The sequence below is a fragment of the Polyodon spathula genome, chromosome 1 (assembly GCF_017654505.1).
Source record: "Polyodon spathula isolate WHYD16114869_AA chromosome 1, ASM1765450v1, whole genome shotgun sequence".
Classification (NCBI taxonomy): Eukaryota; Metazoa; Chordata; class Actinopteri; order Acipenseriformes; family Polyodontidae; genus Polyodon; species Polyodon spathula.
In genome coordinates this window covers 3,401,247-3,424,820 of record NC_054534.1, presented here as the reverse complement: position 1 = coordinate 3,424,820, position 23,574 = coordinate 3,401,247, and the positions used below count along the sequence as shown (strand labels likewise).

At 41.1% G+C, this 23,574-nt stretch overlaps 1 protein-coding gene across 1 annotated transcript in view; it reads right to left on the bottom strand.

Annotated features, from left to right (window-relative positions):
- Nucleotides 1-23,574, bottom strand: part of LOC121303907 (DNA mismatch repair protein Msh3-like) — a 69,084-nt gene that overhangs the window by 19,564 nt on the left and 25,946 nt on the right. The window contains exons 9-19 of the mRNA XM_041234802.1: nucleotides 21,524-21,638; nucleotides 20,225-20,309; nucleotides 15,888-15,997; nucleotides 14,548-14,680; nucleotides 13,131-13,220; nucleotides 12,514-12,611; nucleotides 11,769-11,937; nucleotides 10,754-10,818; nucleotides 6,257-6,373; nucleotides 4,380-4,487; nucleotides 1,773-1,887 (exon numbers count right to left, since the gene is read on the bottom strand). Coding sequence (XP_041090736.1) covers nucleotides 1,773-1,887; nucleotides 4,380-4,487; nucleotides 6,257-6,373; nucleotides 10,754-10,818; nucleotides 11,769-11,937; nucleotides 12,514-12,611; nucleotides 13,131-13,220; nucleotides 14,548-14,680; nucleotides 15,888-15,997; nucleotides 20,225-20,309; nucleotides 21,524-21,638 — 1,205 coding nt within the window. The remainder of the gene's footprint in view (nucleotides 1-1,772; nucleotides 1,888-4,379; nucleotides 4,488-6,256; nucleotides 6,374-10,753; nucleotides 10,819-11,768; nucleotides 11,938-12,513; nucleotides 12,612-13,130; nucleotides 13,221-14,547; nucleotides 14,681-15,887; nucleotides 15,998-20,224; nucleotides 20,310-21,523; nucleotides 21,639-23,574) is intronic.

The following is a 23,574-nucleotide window of genomic DNA, read 5'->3' as shown; positions in this document are numbered from 1 at the left end:
ACGTGAACCCAGGACCTCTTATACTGAAGCATAGCGCCAATACTGCTGTACAGAAAGAGCCAGCTTCTTTGTAAGGATCATATGATTATGTCACCTACTAGCCCTGCTGCTGCCTTCCCCTGCCAGCCTCAAGTCTGCCCCGGACTTTCTCTCTAGGCTACAGTCTGACGAGCACGTGCCGGGGTACCTGTGTCCACTTCCAACACCAAGGTAGTGATCTCTCTTCCTGCAGGCAGGCGCATCAAACAGAGCAAGGTGATCCACACACAGGTGGAGGGCAGGCATGAACCCAGGACCTCTTGCACTGTAGCATTGCACCAATACCACTGTACAAAAGAGTCATCACTGTTGTAAGGAGCATATATATATATATATATATAAAAACACTGCCCGTGCCTCGAGACACACCATCCCCACAGTGAAGTATGGTGGTGCCAGCATCATGCTGTGGGGATGCTTCTCATCAGCTGGGACTGGGCATCTTGTTACAATTGAAGGAAGAATAGATGGAGCAAAATACAGGAAAATACTGCAAGAGAATCTGCTTCAGTCCGCTAAAAAACTGAAGCTTGGGAGGAAATTCACCTTTCAGCAGGACAATGATCCCAAGCACAAGGCCAAAGCAACATTGCAGTGGCTCAAGAACAAAAAGGTGAATGTCCTACAGTGGCCCATTCAAAGTCCTGATCTCAATCCCATTGAGAATCTGTGGCACTATTTGAAAATTGCGGTCCACAAGCGTCGTCCAACCAACCTGAACAACCTGGAGCAAATCTGCCAAGAAGAATGGGCCAAAATCACTCAGATACTGTGTGCAAAGCTGGTACATACTTACCCCAAAAGACTTAAAGCCGTTATTGCAGCGAAAGGTGGCTCTACCAAATATTAATGTGTGGGGGTTGAATACTTATGCAAGCAAGATATTTCATTTTTTATTTTTCTTAAAAATATTTCCCAACATAAAACCAATGTCACCTTACAATAATTGATTTTGAGTTTAAGTATATACATATATATATATATATATATATATATATATATATATATATATATATATATATATATACATACACACACACACACACACACACACACACACACACACACACACACACATATAGCCCTGCCTGCTCACCAGGATATGTAAATAGAAAGTAAAATGTGATTTGTTTAAAAAAAATAATAATTATGTACTTTTTATTTAAGATATGGGCTTACACTGCATTTAAAATAACTTACCAGTCTGGATTTTACACTAGGCAAAGCACCTTCTATAGTGTTATGACTGTACAGAGGATATAAAAATATGAACTTTTAGATTGCCTTGTTTCCTACTTGAATGTATGTGAAATAATTCCATTACCTTCCACGGTTTTGACACAAGCTCAGTTTGCTGATGTTTTAAATGTGTTTTAATAGACTTGATTTAAATCCTTCTGTCAGTGTAAGCCTACGAGCATTTCTCTAGCTAAAGCAGCTGCCATGAGAGCCAGCAGCAGAAAAATACCACGACAGAGAGGGACACACACACACACACACACACAGAAAAACACTGAGAAGGACACACACACAGAGGACAGAGTTACAGTATAAAAGAGGAATATTGTTTTAGGCCTTGGACAGAATTCATTATTCAAGGCACGCATTCCAGATCAAAAAGAAAAAACAGAAGCATGTCCCAAAAGAAAGTCTTCCAGTGAGAATGACCCTCGCACACTTCTGAGGAAATAATGCATGACTTACACTCCTTCATCCCCAGTGCAATACTTCACGAGGAGTTCAGTGCTGTTGGGTACATACTGGTCCTGTTCTCCCATCAGTACATCAGTAGCAGGGTGCCGGCCGTTCTTTATTATAATCTGCCTCTCATCTTCAAGCACCACCGGTCTAGAAAAAAAAAGATGAAACAGCAGAAGAATAACAGATGCAGGAAATCAAGTCTCTGTTTGAAGTGACTTGATGTTGTAGGGGAGAAAAAAAAAAGACCATCTGGCACTAAAGCATGGAGAACTCCCCACTATGAAGTGTGCTGCGTGGGCTTTCAAGATCGATTTGACATTGTTGTTATTTTATACTTTTTAAAAGTGGCTATTAGGATAATTCAAATTGTCTGGCTGCTTTGTTTTCATGGACCCTGTGAGGCGTGAATGTATTAAACAGAATGTCCAGACAGTAATTTATGTGTACAGAAATAAAATAATTTATTTTTATTATCTATACACAACAAAATAATTAAATAACAAAAGAAAACAAAATGGTGTGAGGGAAGGAGTGCAGGGGTGAAATCCAAAACAAACCGTGATGACTCGTCTTTAATCGTCTTCGTGGCGAACCATACATAAACAAAAAAAAGACAAAAGAAATGTTAGTGTTTTTGTTTTAAAAATCCCGCTGCACCAAACCAGTCTCTCCCTCCACCTGTTACTCCTCCTATTTTACTTTCGGACCAACCCCAAACACAGTAGTACGTTCCCTTTAGTATGTAATGTCCCGCCTCTGTAGTCAGTGGAACACCAATCCCCAAATGACAAGTGTCCTTATCCTTCACTTGACTCCAGTGGCTGAAATTTACATACTCGTGTTACCCAAGTTGGTTTGATGCTATCTACTGTCGGGAGGCTGAATCACAGACCGAAATCCCTTTGACTCATCACAGACCCCAATACCTGCTTTAAGATAAGTTGCTTCTTACTGTAGAAGCGTTCTGAGAGTTCTCACCGCTCCACATTTTTATACCAAAGAGCTTCCCTCTGCTCCCCATTACACAACACAGGCTATCGCACTCATACTCTGGTGTGCAGGGCACGACCAAAAACATCTTTAAACTACAAGCAAAACAACAGCTCCAGATAGTCGTCAATATGGTTATGCGCACTAAAATTAAATTGCAGATGAAATCATAGAAGTTACATTTGAGCATTGCTTTTCATTCATTTAGGCAGGAATAGGTAGCTGAGAAGCAACTGGGGTGTTGGGATGTGCTATTCCTGTACTCTTGTTTATGGTCTTGAATACTGGGAATCTAGGAGTTTTTTATTTTTGTATTCTGCTTTGACTTTTGAGGATCTTCTTCTCACATGTCTCCAGTATTACATTGATTACATCCCGTAGGTTTCCAGTGAAGCCTCATGTTGATTTTAACTCATTGTTCCTCACTTATAACGCTATCCATGATTCTGGTCCTGCCTGTCTGAGTGAATTACTTACTCATTCTTTACTCAGATCTGCCTAGAACTCTCTTGGGAATTCCAAGCGCTTTAACAAAATGATCTACAGGTGTGAGGGCATTTCGCTTCCAAGCTCCTTCACCTTGGAACTCACTTCTAGGTTCTATGCAGAATGCCGAGTCAATTCAAATGTATACATTTTTGGCATTTTGTAAAGCATTCTGGGACGCTTTTACATATAACCAGAACTGCTATATTATGTCTTTGGGTGTCTGTAAATATGTGAAAGCCTAATTGAAAGAAACTGACCACTTAATGTTCTTCCAGGTGAGGTTAATAAAAAACAGCAGCCCCTTTCCAAAAGCCTATTCAATAGGAAAGGTTCAAGTGGTAAACCTTGGGTGACCATTCCTCATCTCCGCCTGGCTGGGTGATTCCACGAAGCACATCCATTATTGATCTCTCTGCCTAGTAGTGAACCACATTAACAGAGGAAATGAGGCTCGCTAGTAATCTAAGCACTGCCTGCCCGGATCCGGAAAGCACAGGAAGCAGTTTAATCTAAACTGAATTATTAACATTTGCCATAGCTGTGGAATCCATCGGTCCTAATGCAATACAAGCATTAGGTCTCATATAAAAATTCTTAATTTTTAATTAACTTATATTTTTGGAAGGAAAAAAACACCTGTTATTATGACAATTCTAGACCCAAAACAACTAGGTAATATAATACCAAGCCACTGACGCAGCCTCAAGTGGCTTGTTCATCATTTGGTAACATTAACATGACATTTTCCCTGTTAAAATGTTTTTAGTTAATTAAAGACTGGAGTAAATGCTTTGAAAATATGTCCCAAAACTGAGTTTCTTCACGAAACACTGATGCCCGAGTTAAGACAGTGTACGTTAAGTCAAACATACTTAGCATATTACCTGACGCCATCTTTGGTGTTCAAAATACCAGAACTTAACATTTATACAGTAATTTCACCAAGCTTTTAAAATTATGTATTATAGATAGATAGACAGATAGATAGATGAGAGATCCTTCAGGATATTTGAGAAGACTTTTGTCAGCAGGCCACTCTGTCATGCAAGCGTCTTGCTAACGGCTGTGTGTCTTTAGAACACTACCTCCAGAAAGTTCTAGAATGTCACAGTTGGTCAGTCATTAACTGAACGAGATAGAATCAAGACTTAATTAGTTACCTGCAATAACTGCTTTGCTTAGCAACTTCCGCCAATGAGAAGATGCAGTCAACTGTTGCTAGGTGACAAACTGCTTTCCTGATTGGATGGTAGTGCTCACCAAACTCGCTGTGAAGGGAAAGAACAAGAGTAATATCAAATTACATTATTGAAAGAAACTGCATGTAAGCGTTCCTAACATACATTTAAATTATAAAAATAGCTGTAAGGTTGAAAAGTAGCCTTTATACTAAACAAAATCCAACATGCCACTGACTTTTCTATGTGTCACTGCTGTGTTCTTTCCTTTTGCACGAACCAGCCACCCATCCATCGTAACAAGAGCAAATGTAACACTGCAAATAAGACTCCAACGGTTACTAAATGCACACACCGCGTAGTAAACCAATAAACAATGTACATCACCAGACCACAGCGGACTTCGTCAATAATACGCAAGCATAAATAAAAGGCACCAGTCAGATGCACAGCGCCAGGTAGAAACATTGACATACCAGGATACATCACACTGGTCTGACCAAGTTCCATCACATTGGGATAAAGGATCTTACTCAATAAGTTCCATCACATTGGGATAAAGGATCTTACTCAATAAGCTCCATCACATTGGGATAAAGGATCTTAAAAGTTATTCAGTGGGGGGGGTAAAGTTTAATGTAAAAGCAAATTAACACCACAAGGTGTCTAAATGCATAGAACATGGGAACCCAGGTTAAAATATGCTAAACACATAGTGTATCCATTGGAAAGGCCTGGTAAAACTGCAGAAATACAGAGGTAAACTTTTCTAAGTGGAGGCGTTACAAACGGCAAAACCCTTTTGAATGTTCAGATTTGTACTGGGACCAGCCCTCCTGTGGTTTGAACAGGGAGTGTCCTGGGAGTGCACAGACGTACCGGAGGAAGCGGTTTGAACAGGGAGTGTCCTGGGAGTGCACAGACGTACTGGAGGAAGCGGTTTGAACAGGGAGTGTCCTGGGAGTGCACAGACGTACCGGAGGAAGCGGTTTGAACAGGGAGTGTCCCGGGAGTGCACAGACGTACCGGAGGAAGCGGTTTGAACAGGGAGTGTCCTGGGAGTGCACAGACGTACCGGAGGAAGCGGTTTGAACAGGGAGTGTCCTGGGAGTGCACAGACGTACTGGAGGAAGCGGTTTGAACAGGGAGTGTCCTGGGAGTGCACAGACGTACCGGAGGAAGCGGTTTGAACAGGGAGTGTCCTGGGAGTGCACAGACGTACCGGAGGAAGCGGTTTGAACAGGGAGTGTCCCGGGAGTGCACAGACGTACTGGAGGAAGCGGTTTGAACAGGGAGTGTCCTGGGAGTGCACAGACGTACTGGAGGAAGCGGTTTGAACAGGGAGTGTCCTGGGAGTGCACAGACGTACTGGAGGAAGCGGTTTGAACAGGGAGTGTCCTGGGAGTGCACAGACGTACCGGAGGAAGCAGTTTGAACAGGGAGTGTCCCGGGAATGCACAGACGTACCGGAGGAAGCGGTTTGAACAGGGAGTGTCCTGGGAGTGCACAGACGTACTGGAGGAAGCAGTTTGAACAGGGAGTGTCCTGGGAGTGCACAGACGTACCGGAGGAAGCGGTTTGAACAGGGAGTGTCCTGGGAGTGCACAGACGTACTGGAGGAAGCGGTTTGAACAGGGAGTGTCCTGGGAGTGCACAGACGTACCGGAGGAAGCGGTTTGAACAGGGAGTGTCCTGGGAGTGCACAGACGTACTGGAGGAAGCAGTTTGAACAGGGAGTGTCCTGGGAGTGCACAGACGTACTGGAGGAAGCGGTTTGAACAGGGAGTGTCCTGGGAGTGCACAGACGTACTGGAGGAAGCAGTTTGAACAGGGAGTGTCCCGGGAATGTACAGACGTACCGGAGGAAGCGGATCCATTCATTGCAGCAGTCGAGGGCGAGCTGTTCACACAATTGGCCGAGGCGCCGGCTCTTCTCCACTATAAAAGGCGTGTGGAAACGGCCCACTGCCTTTGTGCTGCAGAGAAAAGGGAGGCAGGTTACTAGGCAATGAGCAATGTCATTCTTCACTTTATTATCAACCCGCCACCGAGACCTTGGGATGAATGAAACCAAAAATTAAAGTGCCATTAATACAGAAACTCTGTTTGTTTTCAGCGCCGACAGATTAGGGATAAAAGCACTTGGTTACTAAGATGCTGGCACTTGAAATCCAGGAGAAAAGCATTCCTTTCACATAAGCAGAATTTGGTATGCAAGGGGCACACACTATTGTGAGATTTCTGAACTGAATAAACAGTAAACCCTTTTGAAAAACGCAGCTCGTTAACTGTGGTTTTTGACAGCTTCTAATGCAGTCTTAATTATTTAATGGCTATAAAGCTGCTCAGAAAGACAGATTTAGCAATCATGCGTACAGTATATTGGGAAAGGTTCATATTTTTCTGAAGCAATAAATGGCTAAAAATAACTGAACGACACAATTGCTACAGTGACAAAGAGACCGATGATTATAGAGACCGATTAAAAAAAGGATGATAAAAAGACCATCTTAAATATATTCTAATATAATGCAATCAAACCAGGTTACTATCACCCCCTGCTTAGTATCATAACAAATGTCCTGGCCAGGATATAACTGGAGTCAATGGGGTTAATGTCACCTTGGTGATTGTCACACTCGGTTGTATGACTGTTTAATTGTGAGTGATATTAACCAGAGTTCCACTTAATATTACTTTGAGAAATAAAAGCATAAGAACAGGAGGTTTACAAGTACAGTGCTCCCCCTTCATAAGGCAGTGTGTTACCCACAGAACCAAGACAGCATGGCCGTGGCTCCCATGTGCCCCACAATCCCATTCCACTAGCACTTGTGAAGATATGGTGGCACGATACAGCACAGCGAGCACTGCAGTGTGTGTGTTTACAGCTTTGTGCTATACATGTTCTGAATAACAGAAATTGTATTAATAAAACTGTGTTCTTGCTATAGTTGTTGAAAGTCAACATTTACACTCCGTCTCTCAATTTATATTAAAAGTGTTCGACTGCAGTGTGAACCTCAATAATACACAAGTGACAGGTGGCAGTATTGCATACCTAGGGGTAGGGGGGTCAAGTTTAAACTGCGTGATTTAGTTTAGTTTACTAAGCTGAACTCTGATATCAGTCACTAAAAATATTCAGTGAGCATTTGTTGTTACTTCAGTTTGTACATTCTGCACTGCTTACAAAATGAGGAGTTCTGTTTTAGAAATAGAGCACAATGTTAAACAACTAAGGAGGTGTTTTATTGGTTCCAGGTAGTGGTCTGGTTAACTGGCAATACAGTTTATAGACTAGATCATTGACTTTCACTGTACACAACTTTAACAGTAGAGCTGGGACAAATATTCAAACTACCACTGTTTGCAATGTATTTGGTGACAGGAATGATCACGTTCACATTCATTTATATAACAAAACACACAATGACTGTATCAAAAAGATGGAAACCGAGGCATAAAAGAAGCTTGAAATAAATAACACGCATTGTACATTACCGAAGAGTGTCTTTCTTTAATACTGTAGGTAATTTACTGTATTATATTGTATAAATCATAGTGCTTTTGTTTTCCAGCCCATTCAAAACTAAAATATCCATAGTTTAAAACATATATTTTTAGGACTGTATTTGAAGATAAATTCTAAACATCTCAGCTCAAACTAGGGCTTAATCAACAGAAAAAAAGAATGTTTATTTGACTTTTTTTTGGGTCACTTTCTAAAAGGGTCATGGGTAAAGTGTCAAGGAGTGCATCAGTATTCCCAGACAACTAGTACAACATAACAATAATAATAATAATAATAATAATAATAATAATAATAATAATAATAATAATAATAATAATAATCTTTATTTATAGCGTGCCTTTCATACCACAAGGTTCAAGGCACTGCACAAAAATCAAAGAAGGAAAATTTCTATTATAATTAAAACTACATAAATTGACAAATAAAATAGGTTAAAATAAGTTAAAATGCACACAAATAAATAAACATACATGTAGACAAATACATATATAAACATACAAACACACACACATATATGTAAGGTCAAAAAGCTAATTTATAAAAATAGATCTTAAGCCTAGACTTAAAAGTAGATACTGTAGGTGAACCCCTGACATGGTTGGGGAGAGAGTTCCACAACTGCGGAGGCCGAACACAAAAATGAACCTCTCCTTTCCTCTTGAACATAACAAAGCCATGCCTTTTTTTCTAGATTATATGACTGCCTGCTTAAAAAACGATGTGTAACATGCTAGCTTTCCAGTTGGACAGCCACTCAGACTGAACCAGTTCTGAGCATCTAAAAAAAAAACACTTAAAGGAAACAAATGAATGAAACTGCAGTTTAAAAGCCAGCAAATTCCTCTTTCACAGTAAATTCCACCCAATTCATCCCTCCCACCTCGCTCTTATTCTTTTCTATAGTAAAAGAAAAAAAAAACATTTTTCATTTCTCTCCGGCACTGAAATCAGCTCAAGCCAATGCCACTCCATTCAGGCACAGTGCATAGATCCGCCCCCTCCCTTCTGAGTAGAATCAAAATTCCGGCCTCCCACACACTTCCCACAGTAGAGGATATAAAGTGTACGACGACACACTCCTGAGTGAATGAGAGGCGAGCGAGATTACGGGAAGCAGTGGCGGGGCTGAAGGCCATGGCTTGAAGCTTAAACTTTAACCATGTCTTGTGCTGAAACATTTAAAATCCCTTCTTTGACGTTTACAAAACACTCAGAATCTCGAAGGCCATTGCAATGAGAATATAGAGGATACATAATGGGTCTCAGCGATGTATCATATCTTACTAAACGTCGGGTTTAAAATCTGTCTTGTGGCTTGTTAAAACGCCACCACGTGACAGACTGTAGTTGGCCCCACAGCCCCTCAAAGTTCTTAACAACTGTCGTTCATAGCAACAGCACATATAGTTTCATTTTTTTTCCATAACAGCAGCACATATTCTCATAGCAGATTTTCCTCAGCTTTCTGAAGGAGCTTCAACAAATTCTAAACAAAACGCTAAAAACAAAAAAAGTCTACCGCTATCTTTGAGCAATATCTCCTCTCCAAAAACACAGGCAGAGATTTCATGGAGAAAAAAAAAACAAAACCAAAAATGAATGGAGAAAAAAAAGAAAGGGAAACCAAAAGCAGATGAAGCTGTTTTTCAGTTTATAAAACAAATATATACTATAATCCCCAGTCAGACACCACATCACCCAGCCCATATTTGTATAATATTAAACCCTTCGATTCCAACTCATATTCTCATTGGCTACTGCAGGGCCCCATTGTAAAGAATTGGTATCTGAGTACATTGAATTGGCTGGACTGGAACCACCACACGGTTCAAAGATGAATGTCTCCCATTCAGCTGAAGAGCAAGCTCTGTAGCCGAGAGGGAAGTATGTGTCTTATGCCGATATCAGTATTATTAACTCACCAGCCACTGAATGAATCCCAAAGACTCGGTTTCATTTCATCATTTGCTGCACTATGTCTAAACACCTGCAGCTTTGGAGAAACTGGGAAAAATTAATTTCCATCAGCTGCAATCACTTCACTGTTCTACTCCAGTCTCAATACACATATACCAGCATGATAACCACTTTATAAACAGCAGCCAATAATTCAAATTCTCTACCCCACCAAACAAATACTGAGCTGAAAATGTAAAAACACAAGAACTGATGGCCCAGCTTAAAACTTGATAAGCCTTTCGTACAGAAAATATTGTTCCAGCAGTCCCAGTGGAATCGTCTGCAGGTCCCAGTAGAGACGTGCTGTTTCAGGATAGCTTCGAACTGATGAAGAGTGTGTTTCTCAACCTCCCCATTCTTCCTGACCAGAGGTTAAAACAAATATGACCGTTGAGTAACAAATATAATAATATTATTTTTGCAGAGCAGCGGTCGAGACAAATGTGACCGTTGAGTAACAAACAATAAATACAATTGTGCCTGAAGTGTCGTGTGTGTGCGTGTGTAGTTACAAAGATACAGGCACTGCCACTACATCCCCTCATTGTCTGGAATGTGCACCTCGACGTGGGATAAAAACTGTCGGGTTTCCTTAAAACAGTCCCTAAAGTTCTGGCTATAATTATGGGAGTGTTACAGGGGTAATATGGTACCTGTGTCTCTATGGCAGATGAATGTACAGTATCTGCAAACCTCAATCATTTATATGCATCAACAAAAAACATGATTCTTCTGTCAGTGGCAGAAATAAAATTAAAAAATTCTTAGAAGAGCAGCAGTCATTCTAAGTAAGGGTTTCTTGTCCACAATAACACAATGAAACAGTTTGGTCACACAGAAGATTCACACACATTTCAAATACCTGCTAATTTTGACCCAGTCAGCTGGCACTTTTGACATCATGTTGTTCTTGATCTCGATCAGAAACTAAAAAAGAAAAGAAAATGGAACATCTCTACACATAACATGATACATATAATAAACTCACTTCCATGAAAACAACATTAATCTCCTGCAACTTTACAGGCCTGTCCAAGACATCTCAAAACACAACGGCTTTTAAAAGGCAGACTGGAAAAACAAAGGCGGATATCCTTTCAAGGGAGCGAGTGTATGAAGACAGTGAGCAGAGCCGACTGGATACCCAGGCAATACACGAGGCATGTACACAGAGTGTGGATAGAACAAGCATACCATTTACTGCATGGGTTACAGTAGCAGTGCAGCTCAATTAAAAACATGAGACATGTGACACTGTACATATACCGCAATAATCAAACCCCAGGTTTGCATGCCATGCTGTGGAGCCATACTTTATACTCTGAACATTTCAATACTGTACAGCAACTTACTTCTAATTGTATATTTCCATTGCTCTTATTGCCCATGGGGTGGAAATCAGATAAATGTGATGGATATTAAAAGAGATATGATCTGGAGCGAGTCCTCATTAACATCCATTACATTCTAGCTGTGACATAATAGGTGGAAGGGGACATTTACAGGACTGAAGCTAAGCCAATTCCTATCAGGCTGAAGGAACAGCAATTAATATTTGAGTAACATAATGCAAGGAAGCACGTTGTGAAAGAATTGATTTACAGGCTCTGTACCCCTCACAGCTTCAATGTGGAAAGGGGTACCAGACACAGGACACTTTGAAAAAACGGCACCTTTTCTCCTCAGTTCGCTAACCAGGCCTCTCTCGTTTTCTCAGCAGTCACAGTATGCCTGCTAGCTGCTGATTTGATTAAAATCCTTGAAAATGTTGAAAGACTGCTTCATCTAACAACAGCACAGAGCCCTATATCATGATCATATACTGGATCATGCAGCCTCAGTGACAAGAAGAGGGTAGCTGGGTTCACTGCAGGTACCTGCTGGCCTGACACAGTTACGTAATCCAGGGAGGGGTTTTTCAGAATGAGCCGGATCTCTTGCCGGTGTTCCTGGATCTGGGACAGAACATCCTGGATCTCCCCCTTCCGCTCTCGGATTACAGGGAACTCTGTCAGGTCCGCAAACAGCTCGGTTTTATCTCCAGTCCTAGAATCAAATGAACCAGAAGCAGAAGCTAGTAACTCCTGAATGTTTATTTCTGTCCAGTGTTATTGACACTACATTCTGGAGGTTAACTTCATTGAAACATCATTACAACCCATTAATTGTGCAACAGGAAATCGTCTTGTCTGAAACACGTAGGAAGCCCACTAGGTCCTGGGATACTCATTTTATTTTTTATTTTTAAGATTTATACATGAAAAGATAAACTTTTAAATCAAATAATTACAAATATATATGTGAAAGTTCATATTTTGTTTTCCATCTCAGGGATGGAAATTAGACTCCAATTGCATTACAGTTTCACCCATTCCAGGTTTTACTTTGATTAGCCACAGTGTATAGGTAAGACGCTCAGGTGTGTCTTAATAGTAAAACCAGGAATAGATCAAACCGCTTGCAATGAGAGTTGTATTTCTACCCCTGTTAAATAACGATTAAGAGGAGGATCTGTGCACCACTACTCTAAAAAGACAAGTAATTCATTTTGTTGAGCTCTCCAAAATAAATAAAAAGAAGCAACCCTTCAGTAATAAAGTTCAGAGCAGTTGTGATCCTCACTTGGCTGCCTTTTCATTGAGCACTTTGATGTAGTGATGCACTGGGGCCAGCAGCTGTGGTGTCTCCAGCAGGAGATTTCTCAGCAGGACCGACTGCACCTGGGACTGAGCGGCAGGGAGCAGAGAGCGCAGCAGGACCGACTGCACCTGGGACTGAGTGGCGGGGAGCAGAGAGCGCAGCAGAGCCGACTGCACCTGGGACTGAGCAGCATGGAGCAGAGAGCACAGCAGAGCCGACTGCACCTGGGACTGAGCGGCAGGGAGCAGAAAGAGCAGGACCGACTGCACCTGGGACTGAGTGGCGGGGAGCAGAGAGCGCAGCAGGACCGACTGCACCTGGGACTGAGCGGCGGTGAGCAGAAAGAGCAGGACCGACTGCACCTGGGACTGAGTGGCGGGGAGCAGAGAGCGCAGCAGAGCCGACTGCACCTGGGACTGAGCAGCATGGAGCAGAGAGCGCAGCAGAGCCGACTGCACCTGGGACTGAGCGGCGGTGAGCAGAAAGAGCAGGACCGACTGCACCTGGGACTGAGTGGCGGGGAGCAGAGAGCGCAGCAGAGCCGACTGCACCTGGGACTGAGTGGCATGGAGCAGAGAGGGCAGCAGGACTGACTGCACCTGGGACTGAGCGGCGGGGAGCAGAGAGCACAGCTCCACCTCCAGATGGGACAGAACACTGGCAATCAAGAAGAACTCCTGTGTGGAGCACTGGAATGCAGAGGGAAAGAGTAGCACAACGGTTAGACACACGCTTGCTCCTTTTACACCTCTATCCTTTCAGGGCCACTGGAATAGATCACTTAGCTTTTAGAGGAACACAGAGCCAACTCTTTATTGAAACCTTTTAATCTTGCAACGGGTTGCAGGGGCTTTGCTACTTTAAATCACAGCAAATGAAAGAGGGGTCCACTATACATGAGGCTTTCTTATTGTTGACTTTGGATACCTCATTATCTCTGCCTCACTCATCATGGCGTGTCATCAGCTCAGCTGGTTAGTGCAGGTTTCATGATGTTTCAATGGAAAACGCCATCCAAACATGTACTCTAAAAAGGTGAGTGATTTGTGAAATATAAATATAAAAATTGAGAGGGAGCAAACCTAGCTATACAATATGTTCATGGACCATGTAACTTCCACCTGTAGGATTATTTGGAACTGTGAAAGGGGGGTTGTGGTATCCACTGAAAAGAGTGGAACAAGAACCTATTTACAATTGAAATGACAGGTAGCCGATGCTAGGGTACCTGCAATAGTAACTCCCAGGGCAGGGTCAGAGCAGGAGCAACCACGTGACTGGAACAATAGTGGAATAGAGCACAGGAAAACACACATAGACACGCACGCACGCACACACGAGACACACCCGAGACACACACGCGCATAGATATACATACACATAGGCAACAAGAAAAAAAACTAAGGCAAAATAAAACACAGTGGGAAACTTCTAAAAACCTATAGTTACTAACTGCACAATCCAGATCACTTGAAACATCCTCAGCTTTTACTAGAACTGGTATACACTTATTTATTTATTTTTGGACAACCCCTGTAATGTAAGCTTATTGTGAGAATCATAGAATACAGGTGTGCACCAACAGTAAAAAGAAACAAACCTAAAGCATGTGAATGTCCGAATGGATTTAGAAGTGAAAACAATGTGGCAGTGAACCTGTTCATTACAGCACCAGTAATTGAACCTTATTGAGACAACCATGGAGTACAGTGTCTTAACAAAGCCTGTGCTCTGTGTTATTCACATCACCAATGGTGGTGAAAAAAAGTACAATATTTCAGAGGCTTTTTGCAAGGACCTACCAGAAGCCAGTGTATTTACAGTTGTTTGAGTGAGAATGCAGGTCCACTAACACCACCTGCATTGCTTTTGATAGAGACAAACCATGATGTTGATAGAGAGACAGGTGACACAGAAAAAGACTGAACAAGCTGAACTTTTCTTAAAAGCATTCAGAAAATGTAGAATATAATTTGGCACAGAACACAGGCCTGTTTTGTTATTCATTTGCTTTACCTTTTTATGATAAATGCTACAGATGCCTCTCTCCAAATCAGGCAGCTTGCTGGGCAGGCTCCACGTGGGTGCCAGGACGCTGGACTCCGAGGAGAGGATTTCAGCCATTGCGTCCTGACGAGTTTGGATTTCCCTGAAACAGCACAGAAGCTCAGCATTACAAAGGCAAACAAAAAAAAACGAGGAAAGGGAATGGGAAGCAGTGCAAGGTTAGAGCTGGCGGGGATGTGGCACAGAAGAACTTAACCCAAACTCCCTATTGCTATATCTCCAGCCCGAAACACTGTAGCTCTGCTCACATCGGGAGAAGCTCACCAGCACCCGCTCTCAAGCTCCTGGGTGTAAAAAGGCAGTTGGCTTGGTCGAGGGGTTAGTTCTCTGCTGTGGGGGGATTGCTGTGTTGAGGGAGCATAACTGGGCATTCAAATGTGAGAAAAAAAAACAGGGGTAAAATAAGGCACTCTAAACTAAATTTAAAAAAAAAAAGTACAGAAAGGGTTAATAACTAGCAGCAGGGGCACTTTATATAATGTTTCTAGCAAACTGGGCACACTGTCAAAACAGACGAAGGTTGCAAAGCCCATCATGTGCATGTTCTGCACAATTCCAGCTTCAAAATGTTAAGCTGTGATTTATTCATCTTTGCGTATGGCTATGTGAGCCCTGGTAATCCGCAGGCAGAATTGCCAATCCGGAATAATCCACAAAAGCTGATGAGTCAGGAAAAATACCTCAGGACTGAAGCCTTACTTAGTGTCATATTAATAAAGATCCCAGCTGTCACAAAGACAGAATGATTCTTGGTGATAAATCACTGTGTAAAGGGAACAGAGTGCCCCGGACTGGATGGCCTGACACTTCATTCCCAGGGTTATGTAGAAGTCACTAATCTAGAACGGGGGCACAGCTGCAGTACATTAAGTCATCGCTCCAGGGGGAAAGCGACGTGGCAACCATGGATTGGAGGAGAAGCGGCTGCACTCGCTAACCAAGGAGGCGTGACTGAAGGTACAAAAGGGGATGTGGTTAGGTGATCTGTTCCTTTGTTATGGTTAAGAGAGAACCCCTGAAGGACGAGTTTAAAATAACTGTGAGTGTTTTGTTTGTTTTGTATCGTCTAATTGTACTGTTTGTTATTATTAGGACTGCTGTCGCTTTATCACATTAATTGGATCAGCTGCTACTAAACAACTTCTTTAATTTTTTGTGAGTAATGCATACTTCAACTCCCCATGTCATATTCCTGAATTATTCAATGGAACTTTATGTGGTTGATATTGTCAAAAATGAGATTGTATCTATTTTCTGACATCTCCGTGTTTAGTCTAAAGGAACCTCACCTTGCCAATATCAGAGGCTGGGTTACCCACTTCCTCATCAATCTCCGGCCAAAGGGGGTCTGGGTATGGTCGAGGATCCAAAGCAAGCTGCCCTTTTCCCTACAGTTTGTCTATATGAAAAAAATTAAATAACAAAAAAATAAAAAATATCTAGGTGTGCAAAGTTGGTAGAGACCTATCCCAACAGACTCACAGCTGTAATTGCTGCAAAAGGTGTTTCCTCCGAGAACACTGTGTAACAATTTTTATTTATTTTTTTATTCCTGGGTAGTAAGTGTTATTTCCTAATTACTTATGCCTCAAAAGTATAGAAAATGTCTATTATTCCCCACAAACTTTGCTTTTGTGACCAGGACAGTGATATTTTGAAATTTACCTATTTTCCAGAACATTTCAGATAGATTCAGTGCTGAGTAAACTTGGAGTAACTTCTAGAACTTTCCAGTAATATAAATAGTAGTATAATTACAGGCGCCTTAAGCCCACCAGTTCAGTTTAGTTCCAGCTGCCTAAGTGGATACATATACATAAGAAACAGTCTTGAAGCCCAGGTGTTAAACCTGGACAAAGAAAATAAAACCGAATCAATATGGGTCAGAATAACGGACAAAAATTCAAAGGGCATAATAATAGGAGCATGCTATAGACCGCCAGATTCAGACGGTGAGCACAATAATCTGTTATACAATGACATTAGAAATGCGTGTAGCAAAGGAGAAGCCAAACTAATGGGGGATTTCAACTTCCCCCAAATAAAATGGGAAAACCCGGTGGGTAGCGCGAAGGATGAAATAGAAATGGTGGAAATGACAAATGACTGCTTCCTAACACAATTTGTCAAGGCACCGACTAGAGGGGAGGCATGCCTTGATTTAGTCTTTTCAAATAACGAAGATAGAATAACTAAAACAGAGGTCAGAGAACCACTGGCAAACTCAGACCACAACATGGTCTCATTTGAAGTGTTTTTTAAATCCCCAAAAGTAATGACTAAAGCTAAGGTTTACAATTTTAGAAAAGCAAACTATGAAGGTATGAAACAGAGACTAACAGAAGTAGATTGGAGTAAAATAGAGAAAACACCCACAGAAGAAGGATGGTTGTTCTTCAAAAATGTAGTACTAGAGGCGCAAAACAATTATATCCCTAAAGTAGACAAATCTAAATGTAAAACTAAATTGCCAAAATGGTTTAATAGATCAATTAAAAAAAATATTCAGAGAAAAAAGGCACTTTACAGAGCATTTAAAAAAGGACCAAAAAGAAAGTATGCAGAAAGAGTACACAGAACTGCAAACGCAAGTCAAAAAGGAAGTTAGAAAGGCCAAGAGAGAAATAGAAATGAACATTGCTAAGGGAAAAAAATAGCAAATATATTAAATGATTACTTTTCACAAGTTTTTACAAAGGAAGATACTGACAACATGCCCCACATGTCATCCAGTTCCTATCCAGTTTTAAATAACTTTAGCATAACTGAGGCAGAAGTGTTAAAGGGACTAGGAGCTCTTAAAATAAACAAATCCCCTGGGCCGGATGAGATCCTCCCAGTAGTACTCAAAGAAATGAAAGAAGTAATTTACAAACTGCTAACCAAGATCATGCAGCAGTCTCTTGACACAGGGGTGGTACCGACAGACTGGAAAATTGCAAACGTAATACCGATCCACAAAAAGGGAAACAAAACTGAACCAGGTAACTACAGACCAGTAAGCCTGACTTCTATTATATGCAAACTTATGGAAACTATAATAAGATCCAAAATGGAAAATTACCTATATGGTAACAGGGTCCTGGGAGACAGTCAACATGGTTTTAGGAAAGGGAGATCGTGCCTAACTAACTTGCTTGATTTTTTTGAGGATGCAACATCCATAATGGATAATTGCAAAGCATATGACATGGTTTATTTAGATTTCCAGAAAGCTTTTGACAAAGTCCCGCACAAAAGATTAATTCTCAAACTGAACGCAGTTGGGATTCAAGGAAACACATGTACATGGATTAGGGAGTGGTTAACATGTAGAAAACAGAAAGTACTGATTAGAGGAAAAACCTCAGAATGGAGTGTGGTAACCAGCGGTGTACCACAGGGATCAGTATTAGGTCCTCTGCTATTCCTAATCTACATTAATGATTTAGATTCTGGTATAGTAAGCAAACTTGTTAAATTTGCAGACGACACAAAAGTAGGAGGAGTGGCAAACACTGTTGCAGCAGCAAAGGTCATTCAAAATGATCTAGACAAGATTCAGAACTGGGCAGACACAAATGACACATTTAATAGAGAAAAGTGTAAGGTACTGCACGCAGGAAATAAAAATGTACATTATAAATATCATATGGGAGATATTGAAATTGGAGAAGGAATCTATGAAAAAGACCTAGGAGTTTTTGTTGACTCAGAAATGTCTTCATCTAGACAATGTGGGGAAGCTATAAAAAAGGCTAACAAGATGCTCGGATACATTGTGAAAAGTGTTGAATTTAAATCAAGGGAAGTAATGTTAAAACTGTACAATGCACTAGTAAGACCTCATCTTGAATATTGTGTTCAGTTCTGGTCACCTCGCTATAAAAAAGATATTGCTGCTCTAGAAAGAGTGCAAAGAAGAGCGACCAGAATTATTCCGGGCTTAAAAGGCATGTCATATGCAGACAGGCTAAAAGAATTGAATCTGTTCAGTCTTGAACAAAGAAGACTACGTGGCGACCTAATTCAAGCATTCAAAATTCTAAAAGGTATTGACAGTGTCGACCCAAGGGACTTTTTCAGCCTGAAAAAAGAAACAAGGACCAGGGGTCACAAATGGAGTTTAGAAAAAGGGGCATTCAGAACAGAAAATAGGAGACACTTTTTTACACAGAGAATTGTGAGGGTCTGGAATCATCTCCCCAGTAATGTTGTTGAAGCTGACACCCTGGGATCCTTCAAGAAGCTGCTTGATGAGATTTGGGGATCAATAAGCTACTAACAACCAAACGAGCAAGATGGGCCGAATGGCCTCCTCTCGTTTGTAAACTTTCTTATGTTCTTATGTTCTTATATCTGCATTTTTCTGAGATGGCATCAAGAGGCTGCAATGGTGGCATTCCTGATGGGTCTCCAAGGTGGTTTTACCAAGTTTCCCTGCTATCTTTGCCTTTGGGACAGCAGGGACAACAAGACGCACTACCACAGGCGGGACTGGCCACAGCAGACAGAATTCTCTGTGGGGAGGAACAACGTCAAGTGGTAGCCACTGGTGGACCCCTGGAAGGTGCTGATGCCACCACTGCACATCAAACTGGGCCTTATGAAACAATTTGTCAGAGCTCTAGATAAGGAGTCAGCAGCCTTCAAGTACCTTCAAGACTTCTTCCCTAAGCTGTCTGAGACAAAGGTCAAAGCCAGTGTCTTCGTCAGACCACAGATAAAGAAGATCCTGGAGTGCAGTGAATTTCATAAGAAGCTCACTAGTAAGGAGAAAGTGGCTTGGAACAGCTTTGTCGCAGTGGTTCGGGGCTTCCTGGGCAGTCACAAGGCCGAAAACTATGTGGAGCTAGTTGAGACTCTGGTGAAGAACTACGGCACAATGGGCTGTAGGAAGTCCCTCAAAGTCCATATCCTTGATGCTCATCTTGATAAATTCAAGGAGAACATGGGAGCGTACCGGAGGAGCAAGGCGAGCGCTTCCACCAGGATATACTGGACTTTGAACGCCGCTACCAAGGACAGTATAACAAGAACATGATGGGAGACTACATTTGGGGGATAATTCGTGAAAGTCATTTACAGAGTAATCGTAAATCTCGAAAAACTACTCACTTCTAAATCTTTTGTAGTCATTTTTGTATTACTTTAGTATAAATATATGTTAATTTGGATTCATATGTTGTTTTTTTTTCTGACTTTATGTGAACGAAAAGACACACATTCAGCCGTTTTCTCATTGGAAGTAGGTAAATTTCAAAATATCACTGTCCTGGTTACAAAAGCAAAGTCTGTGGGGAATAATAGCCATTTTCTATACTTTTGAGGCATAAGCAGTTAGGAAATAACACTTACTACCCAGGAAAAAAAATTGTGTTACATAGTGGAATTAACTCAGGGGAGTGGAGACTTATCCAATTATGATCTTTCAGTTTTGTATTTTTAATATATATATATATATATATATATATATATATATATATATATATATATATATATATATATATATATATATATATATATATATATATATATATATATACATACATACACATACACACACACACACACACACCACACACACACACACACACACACACACACACACACACACATTTTAGCCTAAATACATTAAGTCCCCTACCTGATTCTGCAAGATCTCCAGGTTCTTCATGGTCGTAGCACTGAGCACCATACACTCAGCTTCATTAGAGAGCTGTCTGAATGAGCTACAATATAAAAGAAGACATAGCATTGTACTATTAAATGCACTGTGTGGGTTTCACTTCTGGGTCTTCATCCAGATCAAACCTTTTTGATGATAAAAAGGCCATGCATCGGGATAGGCCCATCACAGCGAAAGTCTTTCCATTCATTTATATCAGCGGCAAAACTGCGTAACAAATGTCAAATCAGGGCAGCTTCAATGACCTGCTGTTTGTTAAAGGGATGGACTCAAAGTGGGTCTACTCCAAGGTATTTCACCTTTACTGATGCAAATGAAGTATTTCCACTGGTCACACACACACACACTGCATTTCAATTAGACCCTGTACTCTGAATGGGTAATGCAAGCTGTTTCTTCTGATAATTGCCCCCCCCCCCCAAGACCCAGGGATATACAGTGAACCCTACAGCACCCTCACATCTGAAAACCTACACACCTGATCAAAAATGGGTCAAACCCCAAATAAACCATTTAGAGGCCTTTTTTAAACAAAGACATAATAAGATAATTAGCATGAACGTTTTACTATCAGCCTTGCTATCAACACTTTGAATTTGTCCCTGAAATAAAACTCTAAAACAGGACAGTAAATACCACACCCCACTCTTCTGAATTAATAAGAAATCCCTCATTAAAAAAAGAGCAGGCAGTTAGCTATATCAGGGATACCAGCATATTTACACCGATGAAGGCAGAAGCCGAAACATTCGTCTATGGAACTTATTTATGGAAAGTTTAATCACAGAATCTAGGACTGAGTGTTTCTGAGGTGTGGAATCTGCCATTCCCTTTCCCTGGAACCTACAACAAAACAAAGCAGGACAGTTTGGATATGCAAACGTCAGAGTTAGTTGGCTTCACAGTAACAGCAGCCTGTTAGCTAGCCAAACAGGGCAGTAGTTACATTACTTTTGCATTAAAAATCAGGACCTTAAAACAAGAGACTAGCTCACTGTAGCTATGACTTCAATATATTTAATAAGCAGGGGTGGGAGTGGGGTAGAACAGGGAACTCCCCCAGACTTTGTGAATTTGCTCACCTAGCGCAATACTTAAATTCATCTCCACTGTATCGCAGTTCCCAGCTGGGATCAATAATGACTAGAAGAAAGGTGTGCAACCCCAGAGTGCAGAATGCCAGGACACTAATGGACTGATGTATTAAGTGTGTCCTCAGAGGTCGAGCAGCCAGGTGAATTGAAATCCCTTACTCACCCGGTACTGAGGAGAACCTTCTCCAGATTGAAGCCGGTCAGATACGTAATAACCCCCACCAGGGAGCACACGACCGGCCTCTCAAGACCTACTATACTGGAGAGCTTCTGAGAGCCTGCAAAGACACACAAGGGAGCTGCACTTCATAAAGGTTATCAGCACCGCTTCAGTGCACTTCAGCAGCTGCAGGATTTTATAAACGCTGTGTCAAAGGCAATGGGCTTGAAACATGTCAATCTTCTACCATCCTTTAAGCATATTTTATTACAGTTAAAGCCAATATACTGTGTGTATGAGGTTTCCTATACAAGGGAATACGTACAGTTAACCACCCCCCGGTCTCTTATGGTTTACAAGTGTTTTCTCGTGAGTACGTGGCCATGTCTATCCATGATTTATCATTTTAAAAGAGACGGCAGTTTGTGCAAATTTTCTTTGAGATTCTCTCTGCTAAAACCGCAAAACAATGTCTGTTTTAATAAGACATCCTACACACAACACTTATTATAAATCACAAAAACAAAGACTGCGCTATGAAACGCAAAAAAGGTGGCATTTAATCTGAGAATTGTGCAGCGTGTTCTACGCACTGGATGACATTTTGACAAATCCACAACTGTGAAAAAAAATTCTCTCATATTTGATTTATAGTTGTCCACAAACACACACAAAACAAACAGGAACACCACAGTAAAACTTGAACGAAGCAGCCACTTGCTCTTGCCAACCTATAAACTCAGGCAGGGTTTGACAGCTGCTTAAATAAGGTTCACTGCTTTGAAATATAGTTCTGAATGACCTTGTTCAGTTCTGTGGGTTTTTTGGGGTTTTTTTTAGTGATGCTTGCTGCTGATGAGACCATTTGGTCTTCCCCTATCCAGGAATGGAAGTAAGACTCCAGGTTTTACTATGAGCTTTATTAGCCACAGTGCAACAGTGTCTTATTAAGCTCATAGTAAAACCAAGAATGGATCACACTTCTATGAAATAGGAGCCTTATTTCCATCCCTGCTTATCCAAGGTCAGCACAATACACAGCAATGGCTATCCTTAAACATGACTTTGACGTTTACTATAAACACACTTTGCTTTTCACTTCTCGGAACATGTTCTGAACACCTTTCATTTGTTGGCCATGTGGGACAGCATTGCAGCATAGAACTGCAACTTGCTGGTAGAAAACAGCCACTGGAGAAGCCGCCTTTTAAGAGTTTGATCAGGTCATATTCCAGACACAGTGACTCGCTGAGTGTTTGCTTTTTATTGGTTGCGAGCGTTTGTATGTTTTATACATAATTGAAAAGGTTTACTTTGAACATTTTAAAAATATAATGTATTAATCCTGCAGGCATCTTCAGAGAGAGAGAGAGACTACTAAATGGAGGGGGTGTCAAATCTCTATAATCACAAAATCCTCTATTGTATAATTCAACACCCAGTTTCACTGCACAAGACCTTGCCATATAATTAGGAGCCTACACAGCTTTTTAATTACAAATCCAATTCGATCTTAAAGTTGTGGAATAGAATAGTTCGGTATTTTGTTTAGATACTTTTTTATTATTTTGAGGCATAATAAAAACAGTAAGATTTTAAACCACCATCTTCTTAAACATTTATACATCACCAGTGTCAACCAGCAGATTAAATGGAGTCATTTATACTTTGTGTGTCAGGAAGCGAAGTGACTGCATCAGATTATTGATTCAGAACATGTGAATACAAATATACAATATCATGTGTTTTTGATAAATTCTTGGGCAGTTAGAACAAACTAGCAAATTGGCACTTTTTAATGTTTTATAATAGTTACTAAATTAAATATGTGCCCTACATAGGGGTAAATCATGTCTCAGTAAAAAAATAAATAAAAACAAAACACAGAAGTACTTATCATATTTATAAAGTCCACCGATGTGGTGTAAAATGCTCAAGCCACGTACTGGTCTGAACCCCACCATCATCAAACCATCCGAGCTGAACTTCACTGTATGGAGATGCTTTGTACGCTGCACTCCAAAGCTGTGGTGGTGACTCCAGATGGTATTTTG